The sequence below is a fragment of the Pelobates fuscus genome, chromosome 6 (assembly GCF_036172605.1).
Source record: "Pelobates fuscus isolate aPelFus1 chromosome 6, aPelFus1.pri, whole genome shotgun sequence".
Taxonomy (NCBI): domain Eukaryota; kingdom Metazoa; phylum Chordata; class Amphibia; order Anura; family Pelobatidae; genus Pelobates; species Pelobates fuscus.
In genome coordinates this window covers 58,297,487-58,319,326 of record NC_086322.1, presented here as the reverse complement: position 1 = coordinate 58,319,326, position 21,840 = coordinate 58,297,487, and the positions used below count along the sequence as shown (strand labels likewise).

The 21,840-nt window shown below is 44.8% G+C and overlaps 1 protein-coding gene across 1 annotated transcript in view; it reads left to right on the top strand.

The window, feature by feature from the left end:
* The window catches only part of LOC134566054 (uncharacterized), a 449,970-nt gene that overhangs the window by 17,008 nt on the left and 411,122 nt on the right, over positions 1-21,840 (top strand). Inside the window, exon 2 of the mRNA XM_063425766.1 lies at positions 8,085-8,196. Coding sequence (XP_063281836.1) covers positions 8,181-8,196 — 16 coding nt within the window. The 5' untranslated portion in view covers positions 8,085-8,180. The remainder of the gene's footprint in view (positions 1-8,084; positions 8,197-21,840) is intronic.

Sequence of the window (21,840 nt, the reverse complement as noted above, 5' to 3'; positions counted from 1 at the left end):
CAAGGCCACAAGGGAAATGAGGGAAATAGCAGTGCTCAAATTGAAAGTGTCGAACGCAGTACAAATAGGAAGATGCCTATGCAATGTACTGTTTGGTGACGGGGTTAATGTACCGAACAGTTGTTTGTCTAAATGAAAGCCGGTATGCGGCAAGTATCAAAGGGAATTTCTTTACCCGCCGCAACCCTGCGAGTTCATGGGGGGTCTGAATGGAGTGTTAACTCTTTGACGGGGACACCGAAGAGTCAGAGGGTTCCCCAGCTAATGGTAAAGACGGCACGCTTGAGGCACCTGTCTGTCAACTCACTACTCCGCAGAAAGACAGCTTTGTGGGGCAGCTAGGTGCTCATGTGGCGATCTCCTCACCCTGGTTTAACCAGGGAGTGACGACACGAAACGAACCGATGTCAAGGAGGAGTCTAGTGCCGATGGGGAGTTTTTATATCAGCACTAGCCCCTCCCACAACTCCAGGCCCCGCCTTTTACATATATATAGAACATTTTATTATTTTAAAAAACATTGTATTATTTATTTTTGTCTTGACTGCAAATAAGTAATACAACAGAGTCATTAAAGTATACATAGGTCACAGGTTACATTTTTCACATTGCATAAGATTTTCCTTTAACCCCTTAACGCCGTCACAGCGTTCTATGCTGTCCCGCATTAAGTGGGCTTTAACCCCTTAAGGACACATGACATGTGTGACATGTCATGATTCCCTTTTATTCCAGAAGTTTGGTCCTTAAGGGGTTAAAGCCGTTGCGGTTTGCCGCCCTTGAGTCTTGGGAATACTTACCTTCCCGACGATCCGCTTCAGGAGGACTGCCAGGCAGCCCTCTCACGGCAAATCAGGCCCCCAGGGGCCATGTGATCGCTCTCAAAGAGCAATCACATGGCCCCTATTGATGCCTGTGGATCTGCCAGCAGGGGACTGTCTGGGCTGTCAGACAGTCCCACTGCTGGTGGGAAGAGCTAAAAAAAAAATAATGAAACATATAAAAATAAATTAAATGTATGTGTATGTATATATATATATATATATATATATATATACACTGCTCAAAAAAATAAAGGGAACACTTAAACAACACAATGTAACTCCAAGTCAATCACACTTCTGTGAAATCAAACTGTCCAATGAGTGACAATCAATTTCACATGCTGTTGTGCAAATGGGATAGACAACAGGTGGAAATTATAGGCAATTAGCAAGACACCCCCAATAAAGGAGTGGTTCTGCAGGTGGTGACCACAGACCACTTCTCAGTTCCTATGCTTCCTGGCTGATGTTTTGGTCACTTTTGAATGCTGGCGGTGCTTTCACTCTAGTGGTAGCATGAGACGGAGTCTACAACCCACACAAGTGGCTCAGGTAGTGCAGCTCATCCAGGATGGCACATCAATGCGAACTGTGGCAAGAAGCTTTGCTGTGTCTGTCAGCGTAGTGTCCAGAGCATGCAGGCGCTACCAGGAGACGGGCCAGTACATCAGGAGATGTGGAGGAGGCCGTAGCAGGGCAACAACCCAGCAGCAGGATTGCTACCTCCGCCTTTGTGCAAGGAGGAACAGGAGGAGCACTGAAAGAGCCCTGCAAAATGACCTCCAGCAGGCCACAAATGTGCATGTGTCTGCTCAAACGGTCAGAAGCAGACTCCATGAGGGTGGTATGAGGGCCTGACATCCACAGTTGGGGGTTGTGCTTACAGCCCAACACCATGCAGGACGTTTGGCATTTGCCAGAGAACACCAAGATTGGCAAATTCGCCACTGGTGCCCTGTGCTCTTCACAGATGAAAGCAGATTCACACTGAGCACATGTGACAGACGTGGCAGAGTCTGGAGACGCCGCGGAGAACGTTCTGCTGCCTGCAACATCCTTCAACATGACCGGTTTGGCAGTGGGTCAGTAATGGTGTGGGGTGGCATTTCTTTGCGGGGCCGCACAGCCCTCCATGTGCTCTCCAGAGGTAGCCTGACTGCCATTAGGTACAGAGATGAGATCCTCAGACCCCTTGTGAGACCATATGCTGGTGCGGTTGGCCCTGGGTTCCTCCTAATGCAAGACAATGCTAGACCTCATGTGGCTGGAGTGTGTCAGCAGTTCCTGCAAGACGAAGGCATTGATGCTATGGACTGGCCTGCCCGTTCCCTAGACCTGAATCCAAGTGAGCACATCTGGGACATCATGTCTCGCTCCATCCACCAACGTCACGTTGCACCACAGACTGTCCAAAAGTTGGCAGATGCTTTAGTCCAGGTCTGGGAGGAGATCCCTCAGGAGACCATCCGCCACCTCAACAGTAGCATGCACAGGCGTTGTAGGGAGGTCATACAGGCACGTGGAGGCCATACACACTACTGAACCTCATTTTGACTTGTTTTAAGGACATTACATCAAAGTTGGATCAGCCTGTAGTGTGTTTTTCAACTTTAATTTTGAGTGTGACTCCAAATCCAGACCTCCATGGGTTGAACATTTTGATTTCCATTTTTTTTATTTTTGTGTGATTTTGTTGTCAGCACATTCAACTATGTAAAGAACAAAGTATTTCAGAAGAATATTTAATTAATTCAGATCTAGGATGTGTTATGTAGCGGAGAGCTGATATTCCACAGCTATTCTCCACTTAAGATCCCAGTGAGGCTCAGGAACAAGTATTATAGATCCATAGAGTAGTAATTCCAGGAGGCAAAATAATCCAACAATATCCCAACAGCACTCCCAATAACTGGACGACACACAGCATCAGGAGCAGAACTGACGTTTATTCCCACAGCTTCCTTTTAAGACATTCTCCCATGCAAGGGAGGGATTTGCAATCATTAAGACATTAACCAATACAGTAACAGTTAACTCCCACACCTATCCTCCCCTCAAAGTGACTCATAATCCCCTTAACTATACTGTACATTTACCACAAACCTGGATGTACCCCTAAACCAGTAGATAGCATAAATCTGAGGGTACCACCAGGTAGCCCTGATCTGGGTGAAGAATATATCCAAAATTCACCCAGATCGGACCAGGGGTTCGGGAGTTAGATGGAGAGTGAAGTTTGACCGACCGCACACGAGGTAGTATCCGAAAAGGGTTCCATGTGTTTGGGCCCTGCGGTCGGTCTCTGTTCGGCAGTAAAAACATGTAGCAATCCTTGCCATCCATACTTAAATTTACATGCATTAGAGTTCCCTGGTTCGGTACTTTGTTTCTACCGAATGGGAGGTCGTTTGGTCCCTCCGTTCGGTAGTTACGGAGCTCTGGAGGTCTCAGCGGTGTTCGGTTGTTTGAGTGTCCAATTTGAGTTCCAGACACTCGACGACCAAACACTGCTGAGATTTTTATGCGTAAGATGGCCGCCGCCGTGGTTCGTATACCGAACAGCGGCCACCCAGGCATTAACAATTATACATTAAGCTGCGGTTTGGGAGAAGTGTGAACGCCTAACGAGGCACACACTTCTTACTGGGGTGGTCTGATGGTTCGGTAGTTTCATTCCCATGGAACTACCGAACCCACATACGAAATTATACATATATACACGAATACAATAAAACGAATGCAGTCTCATATGAATATTACAGGACAGGCTTAATACATTCCGCTACATGTTATTTTTGTGTTCCCTTTATTTTTTTGAGCAGTGTATATATATATATATATATATATATATATATATATATATATATATATATATGTATACATGTCCCAGGTCCCAGCACTCGATGCTCCTGGTCTATTAATGCTCCGGTGCTGTCTCCAACCAAATTGTATACAATACCAGTATAGAGCACTCAGGAGTCCACTCAGGAGTCTTTTAAAGTAAATTTAATCTGTTGCTTTATTGAGCAATTACAAATTGACACAATGTTCAAGTTGACGTTTCAGTCTGTAAAATACTTTTTTAAAGACAATTGTGTATGTGAGATGGATACCTTATATACAAAAAGTGCAGTGATCCTATTTGATGGTGAAAAGGTGAAAGGTAACAATAGATCAAAGTGATGTCATAATGACGTAGTAAACATGTTTGAATTACGTAGTAAATTGAAGTTAACGCTATGTGTAACATACTCTCATGTAGATAAGTCAGAAAGTAAAAAAAGATAAATAACTAAAAATAAAGTATATACAAATGTTTTAACCCTAACCAAGGGAACATAGATACATAGTACTTATCGTCATTAGCTAAATATTATATAGCAAACATAAATAAATATTGTCAGTGCAATTCTGAAGCATGATACGATATGGACTACTTTCATCATGGATTTACGGCAAATAACTGTACTATATTTTTTTTTTTTATTTTTTTTGTCAATCTCTTTTTTTATTGAAGCATATTAGATGGGGTACAGAAACAAAGAGTGGGAAATGCAAAAACGGGTTACATTAGAGGGTAAGTACATCAGTAGCTTGAGAAATTACATTTCCTGAGTAGAGGATGCTTCATTTTTTATATATTTGTAAATCATGTCAACATAAGCGTGTAGTAATTAGTTTCGATGTCTAGGTTGCCAGACTGGGGTAACAATGAGCTATGCATAGCAATATACATTAAAATTTCCTATACATGCAGGCATTAAGTATAGCACGATTCAGGCTATTTGTACTCCGAGTTACAATAGCATAGGGGACATAAACACATGCGGATTATCGGTAGATTAAGCCAGGAGTAGGTAAAGACATCAGCCTAGCGTAACAAACGATAATATGAAGCTTTCAGGAGGGTCGCCATCTAAGTGTAGCATACAGTACATATTAAAACAAAATGATTAGCAATGTATGAGCATCCTTAATGTGGTAGCTTGTGATCATGAACTGTGCTGTACATTTTTAAACTGCAGTGCGTCACATAGATTTACGTTCCTACCCAGGTAGGCAATGATAGTACAGGCTGTATGCTGTTCAAAGTTAAAACTTACACATTATAATACTGAGCAACTTAGTACTAGCTATCCTAAAGATTATAAGGCACCTGTGTCCAGGTATTGAGGCATATGCAGAAATGAATGACAAGTAACAAATGAAAGGGGCATTTTAACTTGGAGGTGATGTTGCAAAGAAGAGTCCAGCAAAGAGAGGTCGTGTGTCCAAGCAGGTAATGACCCAACAGTTCATAGCCAGGTGTGGTGGTAGTGAGACTGTCTGCTGGGGAGGTTAGTTCAACCTATTCCTCTGCTGGGTAGTGCAGCCGCACACTTCTGAGGAGTGGGAAAGATGGCCCCTTCGGCTTGTAAGATCCATGGGAGTGCGGCTCGGTGTAGGCCGTTGGTAACCGACTGCCGGCCCCAGGCCTCTGTGAAGGCCCTCACCTGTGGTCCACTGACGCGGGTACTCAAGGAGGCCGTGTCATCCCTTCTGCGGGCGTCATGTGGGGCTCCGGTGTGCTGCCGCCGCCAGCGGCGGGTGGGCCTCCGACGGTGTGGTCGGTGATTTGGAGTGTAACTCCAGGTGGTCTTCAGCCTGGGAAGGCGTCGTGGGCGGCCTACAGGGCTGCGTTTCTGTCGTTGGTCGAGCTTTGGGCCCTGAGGCACATCTTTGGGCCTGGTAGAAACTCTACCACCGTGGTGAGGTGGTTTAGAGTGCGTGATTGGCTTCACCTGTCTTCTCTGCCACTTGTCAATGTGTGACTCTGGAGCTGTCCGGGAGAACAGGTTTGGTGCGTGGTGGACAGAGTACGAGTGCGGTGTGTCTGGTGATGGTTGCACTTTTCGTGGTTTATTCTCAAGCTTCGCCCAGAAGGCTGTGAACAGCTTGTCGATGCGAACCTCTAGCGGCTCCATTAGGTCCCATGTGGTGAGGATCCCTGTGGAGTCCGCCATCTTGGCAGCAGTTGCATAGCGTGGCTGTCGTTTTCGGGTTGCCCCGTCGTCGTTTGGCAGCAAGTAGTGGTGAGCTGGGACCGGGATAACCCCCACCGGTCCATAGGGGGGGGAACGTGTGTTCAGGCTCTGTCTGGAAGCCGTCGCCGACGACGGAGGAGCGGCCGCCTCCTCCCCGCCGGCCATGCTTGAAGGCCTCGGGTCGCTTCGCCGGGTATTCTGCAGTCGGTACCTGTTGTGTGGTACCAATGCGTAGCCCTCTTCAGCAGCCGTCTGTATGTGGCCCATTTGTCGGGTTTTGAGAGTTATTTCGGCTTTTAACCGGGCAGATTCGTAGTTGAGAGCCGGAGCAGCTTTGTCCTGCGTCCGCTCGGCTCTGCGTCCAGGCCACGCCCCAACTGTACTATATTAATGCATTCTGTAAAACCTAGCTCAATGATATTATTATCTTCTAGGTAAAAAACAATATAATGAGTTCTCATTTAAACCAGATGGTGATAATGTTTCCAACGTGTATATCCAGAAAGCTTCACGTTGCTCCACCCCCTGCACGTGCATTCAAACCGCCCATAGGAAAGCATTACTCAATGCTTTCCTATGGACGTCCATCGTGGAAGCGCCTCTAGCGGCTGTCAATAAGATACAGCCACTACAGGCTGGATTAACCCTCAGGGAAACATAACAGTTTCTCTGAAACTGCTATGTTTTCAGCTGCAGGGTTAAAACTAGGGGGACCTGGCACCCAGACCACTTCATTGAGCTGAAGTGGTCTGGGTGCCTATAGTGGTCCTTAAAAAAAATACACAACAAGTGGCTGGAAATAATGATTACTAGATGGTGATAAGCTGAAACAAAGCAAAAATTGAAAAGCACTAGAATTATGTGTGTAATGTAATACTAAACAAATCATGAGGTGTTATAAGGTATGCAGTGCTACCAGATTGAGGTCCGTAGTACGTAAAATGGATGCGAGAGGCCAAATGAGGACCGAACAGGAATGCAATAGGAAACGAGTAGTGCAGCTAATATGAGCGCCGTAAACTACTTGATAGGGGAAGTATAGCTGAACGTAGTACAGGAAATAATGAACAGTGTGGCTTAAAGAGGGCTGTCAGCAGAACTGTAATATACAAATAAGGACCGAGATAAATAAAACAAATTATTAAAATTTTTCTTTCTTTTTCTTTTTTTATTATTATTACACACATATGTGATAGCCAACCTTTGTTAGGTTACGATAATATAAACAAGCTAAATGGAGCTGTACGTCATAATCGTGACCTAAACAAACCAGACCATGTGCTAAAACCAGTACCAACCCTTAAACTGGTGGATAACAACATTTGCCCAAATGTAAACATAAAATTCTCATTAGTTAATGTAATGACTTAAACCGGGGACCAGAGGGCCAACCATAATTAAAATTATAGAAAACATCAAATGCCATGATTTACACAAATTCAATAATACACATAGGGCTGAATGATGTACATGAGAGAATGACCGTGAAGGTTGCAACTAAGATAGGACGTACAGTACTAGTGTTTGGCAGCCAAAATGGGGCCGACTAAAGTAGGGACGCATCTATACCCTGTAAGAAATGTACCGGGTGAGCCCTTACGATGGACCGGCTGAGAGGAGAGTGTTGAAGGCCGTGCGGCCAGTAACCGGACCTACTGAATAATCCGCCACGAGGTGCCAATGGACAGTCCGGAAAAGCAGGCATCGGAACAGGACCAGGAAGGTAAGTAAGCATGGTACCCAGGAACTGGAACTAAAAATCCAGGACTGGTGAATCGTTAGGCAATGACCCCGATGAGAGTGTTGCCCGGGTATTTATAGCCGGGTAACCCTTCTCACAACTACAGGCAATTAGCCTTTATATATATATCTGTATAAGTGCAAACTTTGGAAGTGTTTCCTTTACAAAAGCTCTTCTCTGGTCTCCCTGCCAAATCTCTTTCCATTCGTTGTGGAGTAGTTACCTACTTAGCATACTGATCTCATCCTGCATATATGATCCAGTGGTAATGAGGCTTTAATTGATTTTGACAAAATGATGGTGGGCTCCCTCTGCGCGAAAGATACAGCAACTCTGAATAATTGTAACCTTTTTTGATCCTCATCAGTAATGCGTACCTCTCTAGGTAGTCTCTCTAGGAAGTGAGCGCAGGATAATATATTGCAAATAACATGTTCTGAGTGTGGATTTAGGTGTGCAGATCTAAAGTATTTAAAATGTCTCTCACCTTTGCAGATCCTGCACATACAGTGTGATTTGTAATTGCTTCAAATCAAACTTACCCGTTTAAAATTACCCTTTCAATAAAGGAAGAAGATACGGGTCTTCAAAATGGGGTCAACAAATGGTAAGTAGTATCTGCACAACATGAACAATTCTTATATATTTGACACAATACATTTATACAATGTACATGCACAAAGTACCGTATATACTCGAGTATAAGCCGAGTTTTTCAGCACATTTTTTGTGCTGAAAAACCCAACTCGGCTTATACTCGAGTCAATAGTCTGTATTATGGCAATTTGCATTGCCATAATACAGACAGGGGCTGTGGGGGCTGTCAGAGCTGTAACTTAACTGTCCTGCAGCTTCTGTCAGCTCCCTTCTCCTCCGCGCCGTCCGTTCAGCACCTCGGTCAGCTCCCAGTGTAAGGGAGCTGACAGAAGAGCTGACCGGACGGCGCGGAGGAGAAGGGAGCGGACAGGAGCTGCAGGACAGGTAAGTTACAGCTCTGACAGCCCCCCTCTTCCCCCCACTGAACTGCCAATGCCACTGGACCACCAGGGAGTAAGAGCCCCCCTCCCTGGCAAGCTAGCAAGCAGGGAGGGGGGACGAAAAAAAAAATAATAATAAAAAAAATAATAATATTAAAAAATAAAATAATAATTAATAAAATAATTAATAATATAACAATCAAAATGCCCACTCCCACCAACACATACACAAACACACACTGCATCACACACACACTGCATCACACAAACACTTCATTCATATACACACTGCACTCACACACACTGCACTCACACACACTGCACTCACACACACACTGCACTCATACACACACTGCACTCACTCACACACACTGCACTCACACACTGCATTCATACACACACTGCACTCATACACACACTGCATTCATACACACACTGCACTCACACACACTGCACTCACACACTGCATTCATACACACACTGCATTCATACACACACTGCACTCATACACACACTGCACTCATACACACACTGCACTCATACACACACACACTGCACTCATACACACACACTGCACTCATACACACTGAACTCATACACACATTGCACTCATACACACACTGCACTTATACACACACTGCACTCATACATACACACACTGCACTCATACACGCACTGCACTCATACACACTGCACTCATACACACTGCACTCATACACGCACTGCACTCATACACACTGCACTCATACGCACACACCGCATTCATACGCACACACTGCATTCATTATATACACCGACTGTAAATAAATATTCAATTAATATAATTTTTTTAGGATCTAATTTTATTTAGAAATTTACCAGTAGCTGCTGCATTTCCCACCCTAGTCTTATACTCGAGTCAATAAGTTTTCCCAGTTTTTTGGGGTAAAATTAGGGGCCTCGGCTTATATTTGGGTCGGCTTATACTCGAGTATATACAGTATATTTTATTGGACTCAGGCTTGAACATAATTAAAATTAACCAGTCATCTCAAAATTTTTCAAAAAGTGTTATTTACTTTATGAAAACATGCTTGGTATTGTTTATTAAATTTTAAATACATTTATAAGATTGACCAGTTTCTCTGGCACTGAAAGGTTGAACCAGCTTTCGTCAAAAGGTCAATACTGGGGTTTCAACAATGTAAGGAATCAGAGCCGAAGTTGGCATAATGGATAGCAGAGTAGTCAGGCTAAGCCAGAAGTCAAAACCAGGAACCCAAGCTCAGCAGATCACACATTCTCAGGCACATAAACCACGGAAGGATGTAGCAACAAGGAAGAAGGGGGCTTATATTGATGGAAAGTGTTCTCTTTTAGCCGCTGTCAGCGGTAGAATGTGCATGGAAATTGACACTGGAATGGTGCCATGTGCATCAGCATGCTAGAATGGCACAGGGAACCATCATCTATAAAGGTATCAGTGGACATATGAATGAGTGTATTTGCGTCATTATTGGAGCTGGATCCATGGTCAAAGTTGATGCACGGGGGATGCTGAGGATCAGGAGGCGCTACAGAGGCAGGTACCGTGAGAAGCCCAGACTAGACATTGAACATGGATATTAAAACCAGGAATCCATGAATGTTCCTCTGGTCTGTTTCCTTTGAATGGACTAAATGCTGTAGACTATCTCTACAGATACGTGAATCAATTATTGCATTTCATGTTCCTCCTGCCCATCCACCAATACAGGAGAGGGAGCTACTGAAAGAATAATACACCTTTCACAGATTAAAGGTTCCAGGAGAGAAGTGTGGAAGGTATTATGTATCTTAAGATTGGCAAACCATTTTAATAGTTATTTGCGTTAAAAGGCATATCAGCTTAATTGGCTCAATAAAGCGAGGAACAAATTTAATGGACGAGACCGGGAGATGGATATTTTTAATAGAACACTACCATCTGTCTCCACGTTGGTACATTGGAGCCACATGGTGATGTTTATCAGTTGCCTTCAAGTAGTCTGCAAGACTTTTAGATGGCAGTCCAAAGTTTATATTTAAAAAAATTACAATGTGTGCTGGCACTCAATTACATCTAGGTGCAGGTATTCGAGGTTAACCCCAAAACAACCTCCAAATCACAATCATAAATAAATAAATATGAATACCGCACTCTATTTAGTGATAAATACATATAACACTTGTTGTTAATGCTGAAATAAATTCATAGTGTTTATTCTAGATAAATTTGTGCAAAGTATAATAGTAATGATGTTCATTTTATCCTGAATACATCAATTCTATACAAAGAAATATATACAATATTTACAGAATCCTCCCATTTATGGGGTAAAGTTCATCTCATGTATATACACTTGGTGAAGATCCTTGTAATCGAAAAAAATATGGAAAAAATTGCAAAATTGAAAAAAATCCCAAATCCAGGGAAAAGGGAGAAGAAAAAAAGAAAAAAAGGAAAAAAAGAAAAAAGAGGAAAAACCATATATAAGAGTCCTAGTAGTCCAAAATATAGTGCACTATATGTGGCCATATATGGGTGGATCTCACCAATGTAGAAGTCTTCTTCCTGGTATACACAGTCCGAGTAAAGTAGTAATCCAATGATGATATGGACGAAGGTGAAGGTAATTTCTGATATGGCAAATAGTTGATCACACCATCAGCTCCCAGTGGGTGTGTAGGTCGGAACAGCAGATCGCGCTCAGGCAGTCTTTATGCGGATGGGCTGCGCGCTCGGGACATCCACGTCCCTTCGACGGTCCCTTCGATGGGATTTTTTTCAATTTTGCAATTTTTTCCATATTTTTTTGATTACAAGGATCTTCACTAAGTGTATATACATGAGATGAACTTTACCCCATAAATGGGAGGATTCTGTAAATATTGTATATATTTCTTGTATAAAATTGATGTATTCAGGAGGAAATGAACATCATTACTATTATACTTTGCACAAATTTATCTAGAATAAACACTATGAATTTATTTCAGCATTAACAACAAGTGTTATATGTATTTATCACTAAATAGAGTGCGGTATTCATATTTATTTATTTACAAAGTTTATATTTCTTTATCTGAAAAGGGTGCAGGAAAGACCTCGGGATATAAGTCATACAAGACAACAAAGTGGTATGCCAGATGTCTCACATGTCTCATTATTCTGAGAATCCCAGGGAAGCCAGTTGAACGAGTATGGGAAACAAAACACCCCAAATACTGATGCAGGGACTGATTGGCCCAGTTATGTTACTTTGTGGGTGATAGATAGAAGAGAAGGCTAATTCAATACTCATCGCCATTAAAAAAAAATAAAAACTATTATATTTAAATTGGCTCTCTCTTTCAGACTCGATCAGGGTAGGCATGCCATTTAACCTAATCACAAATCTATAAGATTAGGCAGAAAGAGGCTAAGTAAGTTATAAGAGCTTCCAAATCACACACAGAAGAGAAAATAGCAGTCAGTAAAAAGATGGGACAAAACATTTTTTAGATACATAAATGAGAAAAGGAAAGTGAAACAATGATTAGTTAGATTAACCCCTTAAGGACACATGACATGTGTGACATGTCATGATTCCCTTTTATTCCAGAAGTTTGGTCCTTAAGGGGTTAAAAACAAAATAAGGAAGGTATGTAGAAGAGGATAAAGGTCTAGTTGACTGCCTCAATGAATATTTGTGTTCAGTATTTACAGATGAAAATGAAGGAAAGGGACCTCAGCTAGGAAAAAGGACAAATTAATAATTTGTTACATGTGAGTTTACATCGGACGAGGTTCTGTTTCAACTGTCAAAAGTAAAGACAAATAAGTCAATGGGGCCTGATGAAATACACCCAAAGCTATTTAAAGAGCTTAGTGATGTACTAGCAAAACCATTAACGTATTTAACTGGTCATTGTTAACGGGAGTAGTCCCAGAAGATTGGAAGTTAGCGAATTATGTGCCCATTCACAAAAAAGGTAGTAGGGAGGAGTCGGGCAACTATAGGCCAGTAAGCCTTACTTCAGTAGTGGGGAAAGTAATGGAAACCATGTTAAAGGATAGGATTGTTGAACATCTAAAATCACATGGATTTCAAGATCAGAGACAACATGGGTTTACTTCAGAGAGATCATGCCAAACTAATCTTATGGATTTTTTTGATTAAGTACCTAAAATAATAGATCAGGGTTGTGCAGTAGACGTTGCTTACCTAGATTTTAGTAAGGTTTTTGACACTGTTGCACATAGAAGGCTTATAAAAAAACTGCAATCTTTAAGTTTAGATTCCAATAATGTTTAATGGGTAATGCAGTGGCTGAGTGACAGGCAACAGAGGGTTGTAGTCAATGGAGTATATTCAAACCATGATCTTGTAACCAGTGGGTTACCTTGGGGATCTGTACTTGGACCCATTTTCTTTTATATTTTTATTAGTGATATTGCAGTAGGTCTTGATGGTAAGGTATGTCTTTTTGCTGATGATACTAAGATACGTAACAAGGATAAGCCAACTGGCAAATGATTTAGGTAAACTAGAAAAATAGTTAGAGCTGTGGCAGCTGACATTTAATGTGGATAACTGCAAGATAATTCATATTGGACGTAAAAACCCAAGGGCAAAGGACAGAATATTTGATACCTATGACGGACCGCCTGGCACTCCGACCGAGTACCTCTGCCAATCGATGCTCCTAGTGCTTTCTGAGGGCTCCAAGCACTCCACCAGACACTGTAAGCACTGTAGACCCCACAAACTGCCGCAGCTTGGTTGGGGTCTCGCTGTCCTCCACCCACCCTGGACCCAAAACCAGGATCCAGCTCCCAGTGGGTAGACCTCTCCTCCTCCAGAGAGCGTAGCAGGAACTGCTCTTAGAAGAGCTAGTGATTATACTCAGGGGAGTATAGTGATTATAGCAATCTCCAGAGTGTAGTTCCCCAATCCCCCAGCCCCTGTCTCTGCCTTTTCCCTGTATTTTTGTAGGGAGGAATCCTCTCTAGTCGACTTCCCAAACGCCTCAGGGGTGTCCCAAGCTATCACGGTCTGGGGGTTAGTCATAGTCGGGGGGTGTCTTACCTGGGTCTCCCGAGCTGGTGAACTGGTCCTTTCAGTTCTTGCTTGTGCCCTGGTCGTCACGGGGTGAGCAGCTGTGGTAGAGGTGGGTACATAGGCAGAAGTTAGGGGGCCCAAATCGTTGCCCAGAAGGCAAATTATCCATTATCCCGACTTTTACTACACCGGATCCAGCGTAATAGTAGCCCCAGTGTCCCATAATCCTTGGGCAGCCTGCTCGTCAATCTTGACCTCTTGTCGGTGCTGCTGTCTATTATCCCTGGAATCGGCCTGGATGGGATTGACCTAGTACAATACCCCCATATGTTCCTTAGGGTGAGTATCAGTGTCCACGCAGTGGACAGCCAGGGTACAGGATGCCGCAGGGGTTGGCACCGGTGGTGCGTTGTTCCAGGCAGGGCCGGTGCAAGGATTCTTGCCGCCCTAGGCAGCAATCCATTTTGCCGCACCCTCATAAAGGCAACTACATTCTCTCACATGTTTATTCACTAAATTCTGAATTGCAATGAACACACTGCGTAGAAACACTTATCCAGTATATGCATCCATATAAACACACTGCCTAATACATCCATCCACACAGACTGCCTATTACATACAATCAACCATATGCACATTACATAAATACTCACACACCGCCTAATGAATACATTCATACACTCATACTGCCGAATGCATAGATCAATACACATGTACTGCCTAATGCATACATCAATAGACACATACTGCCTAATAAATATATCCACACACTCTTTTTCAATGCATTTGGTGCTGTTTAATTTGTAATAATATTGAGATTTAATTTATGTTACTACAAACATTTTTTCGGTTTAATATAGAATTCTATTAATATATATTTTAAATATAATTTAATATATAAGTATCTAATTACATGGTCACTCTGACATACATACACATTTTCACTAACACTTTCACTGACATGCAATGTCACATACACATTCTCACTAACACACACACTCTCACTAACATACAGTGTCGCTTACACACTCACTGACATACAGTGCCAGTTACACACTTTCACTAACACAAACACTGACATACACAGTGTCACTCACACACTTTCACTAACACACACTCTCACTGACATACAATGTCACTTACACATTCACTGACATACACAGTGTCACTAACACACACACAATGACACTCACACACTATCACTGACATACACACAGCTTCACTTACACACACACAATGACACCCACACACTATCACTGACATACACACAGCTTCACTTACACACACACAATGACACACACACAGCTTCACTTACACACACACACAATGACACTCACACACTATCACTCACATACACACAGCTTCACTTACATACAGTGTCACTCACACATTCTCACTGACATGCACAGTGTCATTTACACAGTCACTAACACACACAGTATCACACACACACACTGTCACTCAAGCACAAACTCATACCACTTTACATATAGTCACAATTTATTTACACCCACAAACACAGCAATTCAATACACACAGACCAATACACTCATACTCATAATCCGTTCCACTTACCTTCAGATGGATCATTCATAAGTGCTGTGAATGGAGCAGAGGGGTCCAGCCTGCAGGTAGCTGGTGCTGTTCCTGGTGGGGGGAGCAGGAGAGCCGTGCACTGTGAGCACAGGCTACTTCCTGTTCCCCTCAGAGTGCTTTCGTTGTTCACAGGCAGGGGGCAGCTGGGATATTAAGTCATGTCCCGGCTTCCCCTGCCTGCTGGAAGCACAGAGCTCTGCTCGGGTGCTGGGGTTACAGCATACCCCTCTCCCGAGCAGGCAAGCAGCTGCATGGCTGCGCTGGGGGGTGGCTAAGAAGCCGCTCACCCAGCACAGCATCCCCAGACAGCAGCAGCAGGACAGCCTACCAGAAAACCTCCCGGTGGGCGCCCCCCAGAAGCCGGCGCCCCAGGCGAATGCCTTATTTGCATCGGTGACATTTCACCTTGTAATGCTCCGAACTGTTTCTGGAGGGACCAGCATACCGAGTGGCAGTGGCGTACACACAACCCATGGGGCCCCAGTGCGAAAACTGATCTGTGGGCCCCCCCCCCCGCGCTTACTCTGCGCGGGCTGGGGCCGCAACACATGGCGGGCGGGCACCTGGTCGCAGGGCTGCGACCCGTGCGACCGCGGTATGTACGCCAGTGCATGCATAAACACATACACTTAAAGGACCACTACAGACACCCAGATCAAATCAGCTCAATGAAGTGGTCTGGGTGCCAGGTCTCTCTAGTTTTAACCCTGCAGCTGAAAACAGCAGTTTCAGAGAAACTGCTATGTTTCACTGAGGGTTAATCCATCTCTAGTGGCTGTCTCATTGACAGCCGCTAGAGGATTTTCTGCGATTCTCACTGTGAAAATCACAGTGAGAAGACGCTGAACGTCCATAGGAAAGCATTGAGTAATGCTTTCCTATATGGACGGTTTGCATGTGCATTCGGAGCCGAGAGGCGGATCGGGACGGAGAGATCCCCAGCGCCAAGGGAGCCCGGCGCTGGAGAAAGGTAAGTGCTTTAGACACACACACACACACTCTCATGAACAGACGCACACATTAACTGACAGACACACACTCAGTGACAGACGCACACAAACATACTCAGTAACAGACACACACTAACACTAACACACTCTAAAACTAACACACTCACTAACACAATCACTCACACTAACACACTCACTAACACACTCACTAACACACTCACTAACACACACTCACTAACACACTCACTCACTCACTCACACTCACTCACTAACACACACACAAACTAACACTAACACACTGTTACGGACCGTTTCAGCATATGAGGGGTTAAAATCCGTTTAGGCGATAATCCCCTTTTCTCAGAAAGGCACAGCTACTGCAGAACATCAGAACTCACGAACTGGATATAGGTGAATAAGGTAGCACTCCAGCTGGAACCTCACAAATAGCTGCTAGCAGATGAATAGGAAAAGCAGACATCAGCTTACACTCCTAGCAGTCAAATCTCCAACAGCATACAGTGAATCCCCCCAAGAACGAGACAAGGCTCCGTGTTGAAGGTCAAGCAGTGGTCTGAGGTGCTGGGCACCCAGCCTGGTTTTTATTACAGGAGTACACATACAGGCCACACCCAGGGGGAGGCATAAAATAACCAATAACATAGATGTTACCTCCCACACATCCCCTCCCCTTAGTGTGACACTTAATCCCATTATGCGTACAGTTCAAAATATACTTTTACACAACTTTCATAACTTTAAAACCATACATCACATTCACATAAAAATACATATCCACAATCAATCCATTCAGGGGAACAACATATTAAAAAATGGCATGAATCAGACCAGGGGTTCAAAAGTTAATAAAAGTATATTTTATTCCCCCTGGCTCAAACAGTAAAAGTAAAACATCCCCACAATGCATCCTGGCTTCCTCCCTTCTGCCCTGGAGATAATTGGAGAAGAAATCTAATTATCCAGGACTAGAGGCAGACTCCATTAACCACATGGTTGCAAAACAACATAAAACTCTTTAAAATACATAAAGTCATATTTTATACATTAAACACAGACATTTAACATATCCCCAGATAGCTCAGGTCTGCGTGCACATTATTAGGTGAATGGCACGCAGACCACACAAATACAGTTTAATTGCCATGGAGCCAAAGTCTTTCCCATAGTCTTTCATTATATGAATAGGCTCCATGGCATAGCTATCTGGGGGGTATCACTGCTCACACAGGGCAAGTACCGAATGGCCCCACTGTATTTAAAGGGCCAGAATGAGTGACATGCACTCTGTTAGGGCCGAATACTGTTTGTAAAGGGCCCAATCTCCCAGGGCCATAGTCCAAAGGCAGCAGGCGGGCAACCAGGCTCCTCCAATACAATGTGGCGAGATTGGTTTCGTCACATCTCTCCCCCTTTCCAAAAAGACTAACAGGGTACCTGACCTCCTGCCGGTCAGTGCCCTTGTTAGTCCAGCAACCCACCCATAAAGAAAAAAAAACAGTACAGCCCACCCACAATAAATAGTTACTACACCTGGGTAGAGGAGAAGTTTGTCCATGTCCAGGTGCCTCACCACGGCTGTGTAGGGGACTGGTAGGCTGCTTTGGTGGGTTGCTGAGTGGGCAGAGACCAGCGGTACTCTGTCCTGGTGCCAGCACTACCACCGGAGTAGTCTGGTTGGAGCCTGGTTGCTGGAGACAGACTGTCTCCCCCTTAGTTGCATAGCTCTGCTGCTGAGTGGGGAGACCGGTTGTCTCCCCCTTGGATACACAGCTCTGTCGTGTGGGGGTAGGACCGACCGTCCCTACCCCCTGTGTGGTGAGTGCAGAGACCACGGTCCCATCTGCACCGGTGGGGGGTTTACAGTCTCCCCCTGGTATATTAAGCTGCCGCTGGGGAGAGGGGGTAACAGGCACCCCTCCCACTAGAACACTCTGCCGCTGGGGAAAGGAGACTGGGCTCTCTATTCCCTGCACCTTACGGATCCGCCGCTGGGGAGAGGTGGTAGCAAGCTCCTCTCCCATACATACTTTCCACCTTTGTGGAGGGAGACCGACTGTCTCTCCTCCCAATACAGTGTCCTGCTGCTGGGGAAAGGAGACTGGGCTCTCTATTCCCTGCTGGACACTCTGCCGCTGGGGAAAGGAGACTGGGCTCTCTATTCCCTGCATATCAATGATCCGCCGCTGGGGAGAGGTGGTAGCAAGCTCCTCTCCCATACATACTTCCATCATCTGTGGAGGGAGACCGACTGTCTCTTCTCCCAATACAGTGTCCTGCTGCTGGGGAAAGGAGACTGGGCTCTCTATTCCCTGCTGGACACTCTGCCGCTGGGGAAAGGAGACTGTGCTCTCTATTCCCAAAAAATCACGCTGCTGCTGGGGGGTAGGACCAACTACCTCTAACGCCTGTAACTCAGCCTGCCGCTGGGGAGGGAGGACGCTGCTCTCCTCTCCCTGCACTTCACACTGCCTTCCCGGCATATCACTCTGCTGCTGGGGGGTAGGACCAACTACCTCTGCCCCCTGTAACTCAGCCTGCCGCTGGGGAGGGAGGACGCTGCTCTCCTCTCCCTGCACTTCACACTGCCTTCCCGGCATATCACTCCGCTGCTGGGGGGTAGGACCAACTACCTCTGCCCCCTGTAACTCAGCCTGCCGCTGGGGAATGGAGACTGGGCTCCCAATTCCCTGCAGGACCGGTGGGGAGACCTCGGTCCCATCTCTACCGGCCACCTGGGGTTCTTCCCAGTAAATCTCTACAATATCTTCCCAGCGGAAGGGGTCTGGATCTGGGTCTGTCACCTTACTGTCCTGCTGAGCCTTCCCAATGAAGTGGAAGAGATCTTGGTAGTTTTGCTCCAGTTCCCACTCCAGGGTTGCTAGGTGAGCCAGGTCTTGCTCTACCTCATGGGGGTCATCCCACTCATGCCTAGCCTCCCTCTCATAGAAAATGTCCTGCAGTCTGGTTTGCGCAGGGCTCCCGAAGCCAGGCTCTGCAAAGGACTCCCATAACAAGCCAGGACCATCAAACTCCTCTCCCTCTGGCTTGTCATGTTCTGCTGTCCAGGGTATATACTGTGCCATATACCACCAGAGCGCCTGGTAGGCATCCTCCAGCCATAGCTCCTGCCATACCCGGTGCTCTAGTTCTTTCACCCATTCCTCCAGGGGCTGCTCTCCCAGGAAGGGCATCCGCAGGGCCACTTTCTTCTGCAACCGCTGCTCTTCACTGGGGAGACTCTCACCCCGCTGGTATTGTACATTATCCAGGGCCTGGTACCAGATGCCTTTCCTTATTGCATCCCGGTCATCCATGTCACCCTTATTGTACTCCACTGCTGGTTCCATCCTGGTGCTGTCAGGGTCGCTGTATTCAGACATGCGTTGTCCTCAAATTGTAAATCCAAAGAAATGGTGTTCTGTAGCTGTCCTTCTGGCTGTAGGAACGATCCCGCCGCTTGCCACCAATTGTTACGGACCGTTTCAGCATATGAGGGGTTAAAATCCGTTTAGGCGATAATCCCCTTTTCTCAGAAAGGCACAGCTACTGCAGAACATCAGAACTCACGAACTGGATATAGGTGAATAAGGTAGCACTCCAGCTGGAACCTCACAAATAGCTGCTAGCAGATGAATAGGAAAAGCAGACATCAGCTTACACTCCTAGCAGTCAAATCTCCAACAGCATACAGTGAATCCCCCCAAGAACGAGACAAGGCTCCGTGTTGAAGGTCAAGCAGTGGTCTGAGGTGCTGGGCACCCAGCCTGGTTTTTATTACAGGAGTACACATACAGGCCACACCCAGGGGGAGGCATAAAATAACCAATAACATAGATGTTACCTCCCACACATCCCCTCCCCTTAGTGTGACACTTAATCCCATTATGCGTACAGTTCAAAATATACTTTTACACAACTTTCATAACTTTAAAACCATACATCACATTCACATAAAAATACATATCCACAATCAATCCATTCAGGGGAACAACATATTAAAAAATGGCATGAATCAGACCAGGGGTTCAAAAGTTAATAAAAGTATATTTTATTCCCCCTGGCTCAAACAGTAAAAGTAAAACATCCCCACAATGCATCCTGGCTTCCTCCCTTCTGCCCTGGAGATAATTGGAGAAGAAATCTAATTATCCAGGACTAGAGGCAGACTCCATTAACCACATGGTTGCAAAACAACATAAAACTCTTTAAAATACATAAAGTCATATTTTATACATTAAACACAGACATTTAACATATCCCCAGATAGCTCAGGTCTGCGTGCACATTATTAGGTGAATGGCACGCAGACCACACAAATACAGTTTAATTGCCATGGAGCCAAAGTCTTTCCCATAGTCTTTCATTATATGAATAGGCTCCATGGCATAGCTATCTGGGGGGTATCACTGCTCACACAGGGCAAGTACCGAATGGCCCCACTGTATTTAAAGGGCCAGAATGAGTGACATGCACTCTGTTAGGGCCGAATACTGTTTGTAAAGGGCCCAATCTCCCAGGGCCATAGTCCAAAGGCAGCAGGCGGGCAACCAGGCTCCTCCAATACAATGTGGCGAGATTGGTTTCGTCACACACACTCACTAACACACACTAACACACTCACTAACACACACTAACACACTCACTAACACTAACACACTCACTAACACACTCACTAACACACTCACTAACACACTCACTAACACAATCACTAACACAATCACTCACACACTCACTAACACAATCACTCACACTAACACACTCACTAACACACTCACACTAACACACTCACACTAACACACTCACACTAACACACTCACACTAACACACTCACACTAACACACTCACACTCTCACACTCACTCACTAACACACTCACTCACTAACACACACACAAACTAACACAAACTAACACTAACACACTCACTAACACACACTAACACACTCACTAACACTAACACACTCACTAACACACTCACTAACACTAACACACTCACACACTCACTCACACTAACACACTCACTAACACACTCACACTAACACACTCACACTAACACACTCACACTCTCACACTCTCACACTAACACACACTCTCTCACTAACACACACTAACACACTCACTAACACACTCACTAACACCAACACACTCACATTAACACACTCACTAACACTAAAACACTCACTAACACTAACACACTCACATTAACACTAACACACTCACTAACACACTCTCTCACTAACACACACACACACTAACACAAACTAACACACTCACTAACACACTCACTAACACTAACACACTCACTAACACTAACACACTCACATTAACACACACACACACTAACACAAACTAACACACTCACTAACACACTCACTAACACTAACACACTCACATTAACACACTCACTAACACACACACTCACTCACTCACTCACTAACACACACACTCACTCACTAACACACTCACTAACACACTCACATTAACACACTCACTAACACACTCACTAACACTAACACACTCACTAACACACTCACTAACACTAACACACTCACTAACACACTCACTAACACTAACACACTCACATTAACACACTCACATTAACACACTCACTAACACTCACTAACACTCTCACTAACACTCTCACTAACACACTCACTCACTACCA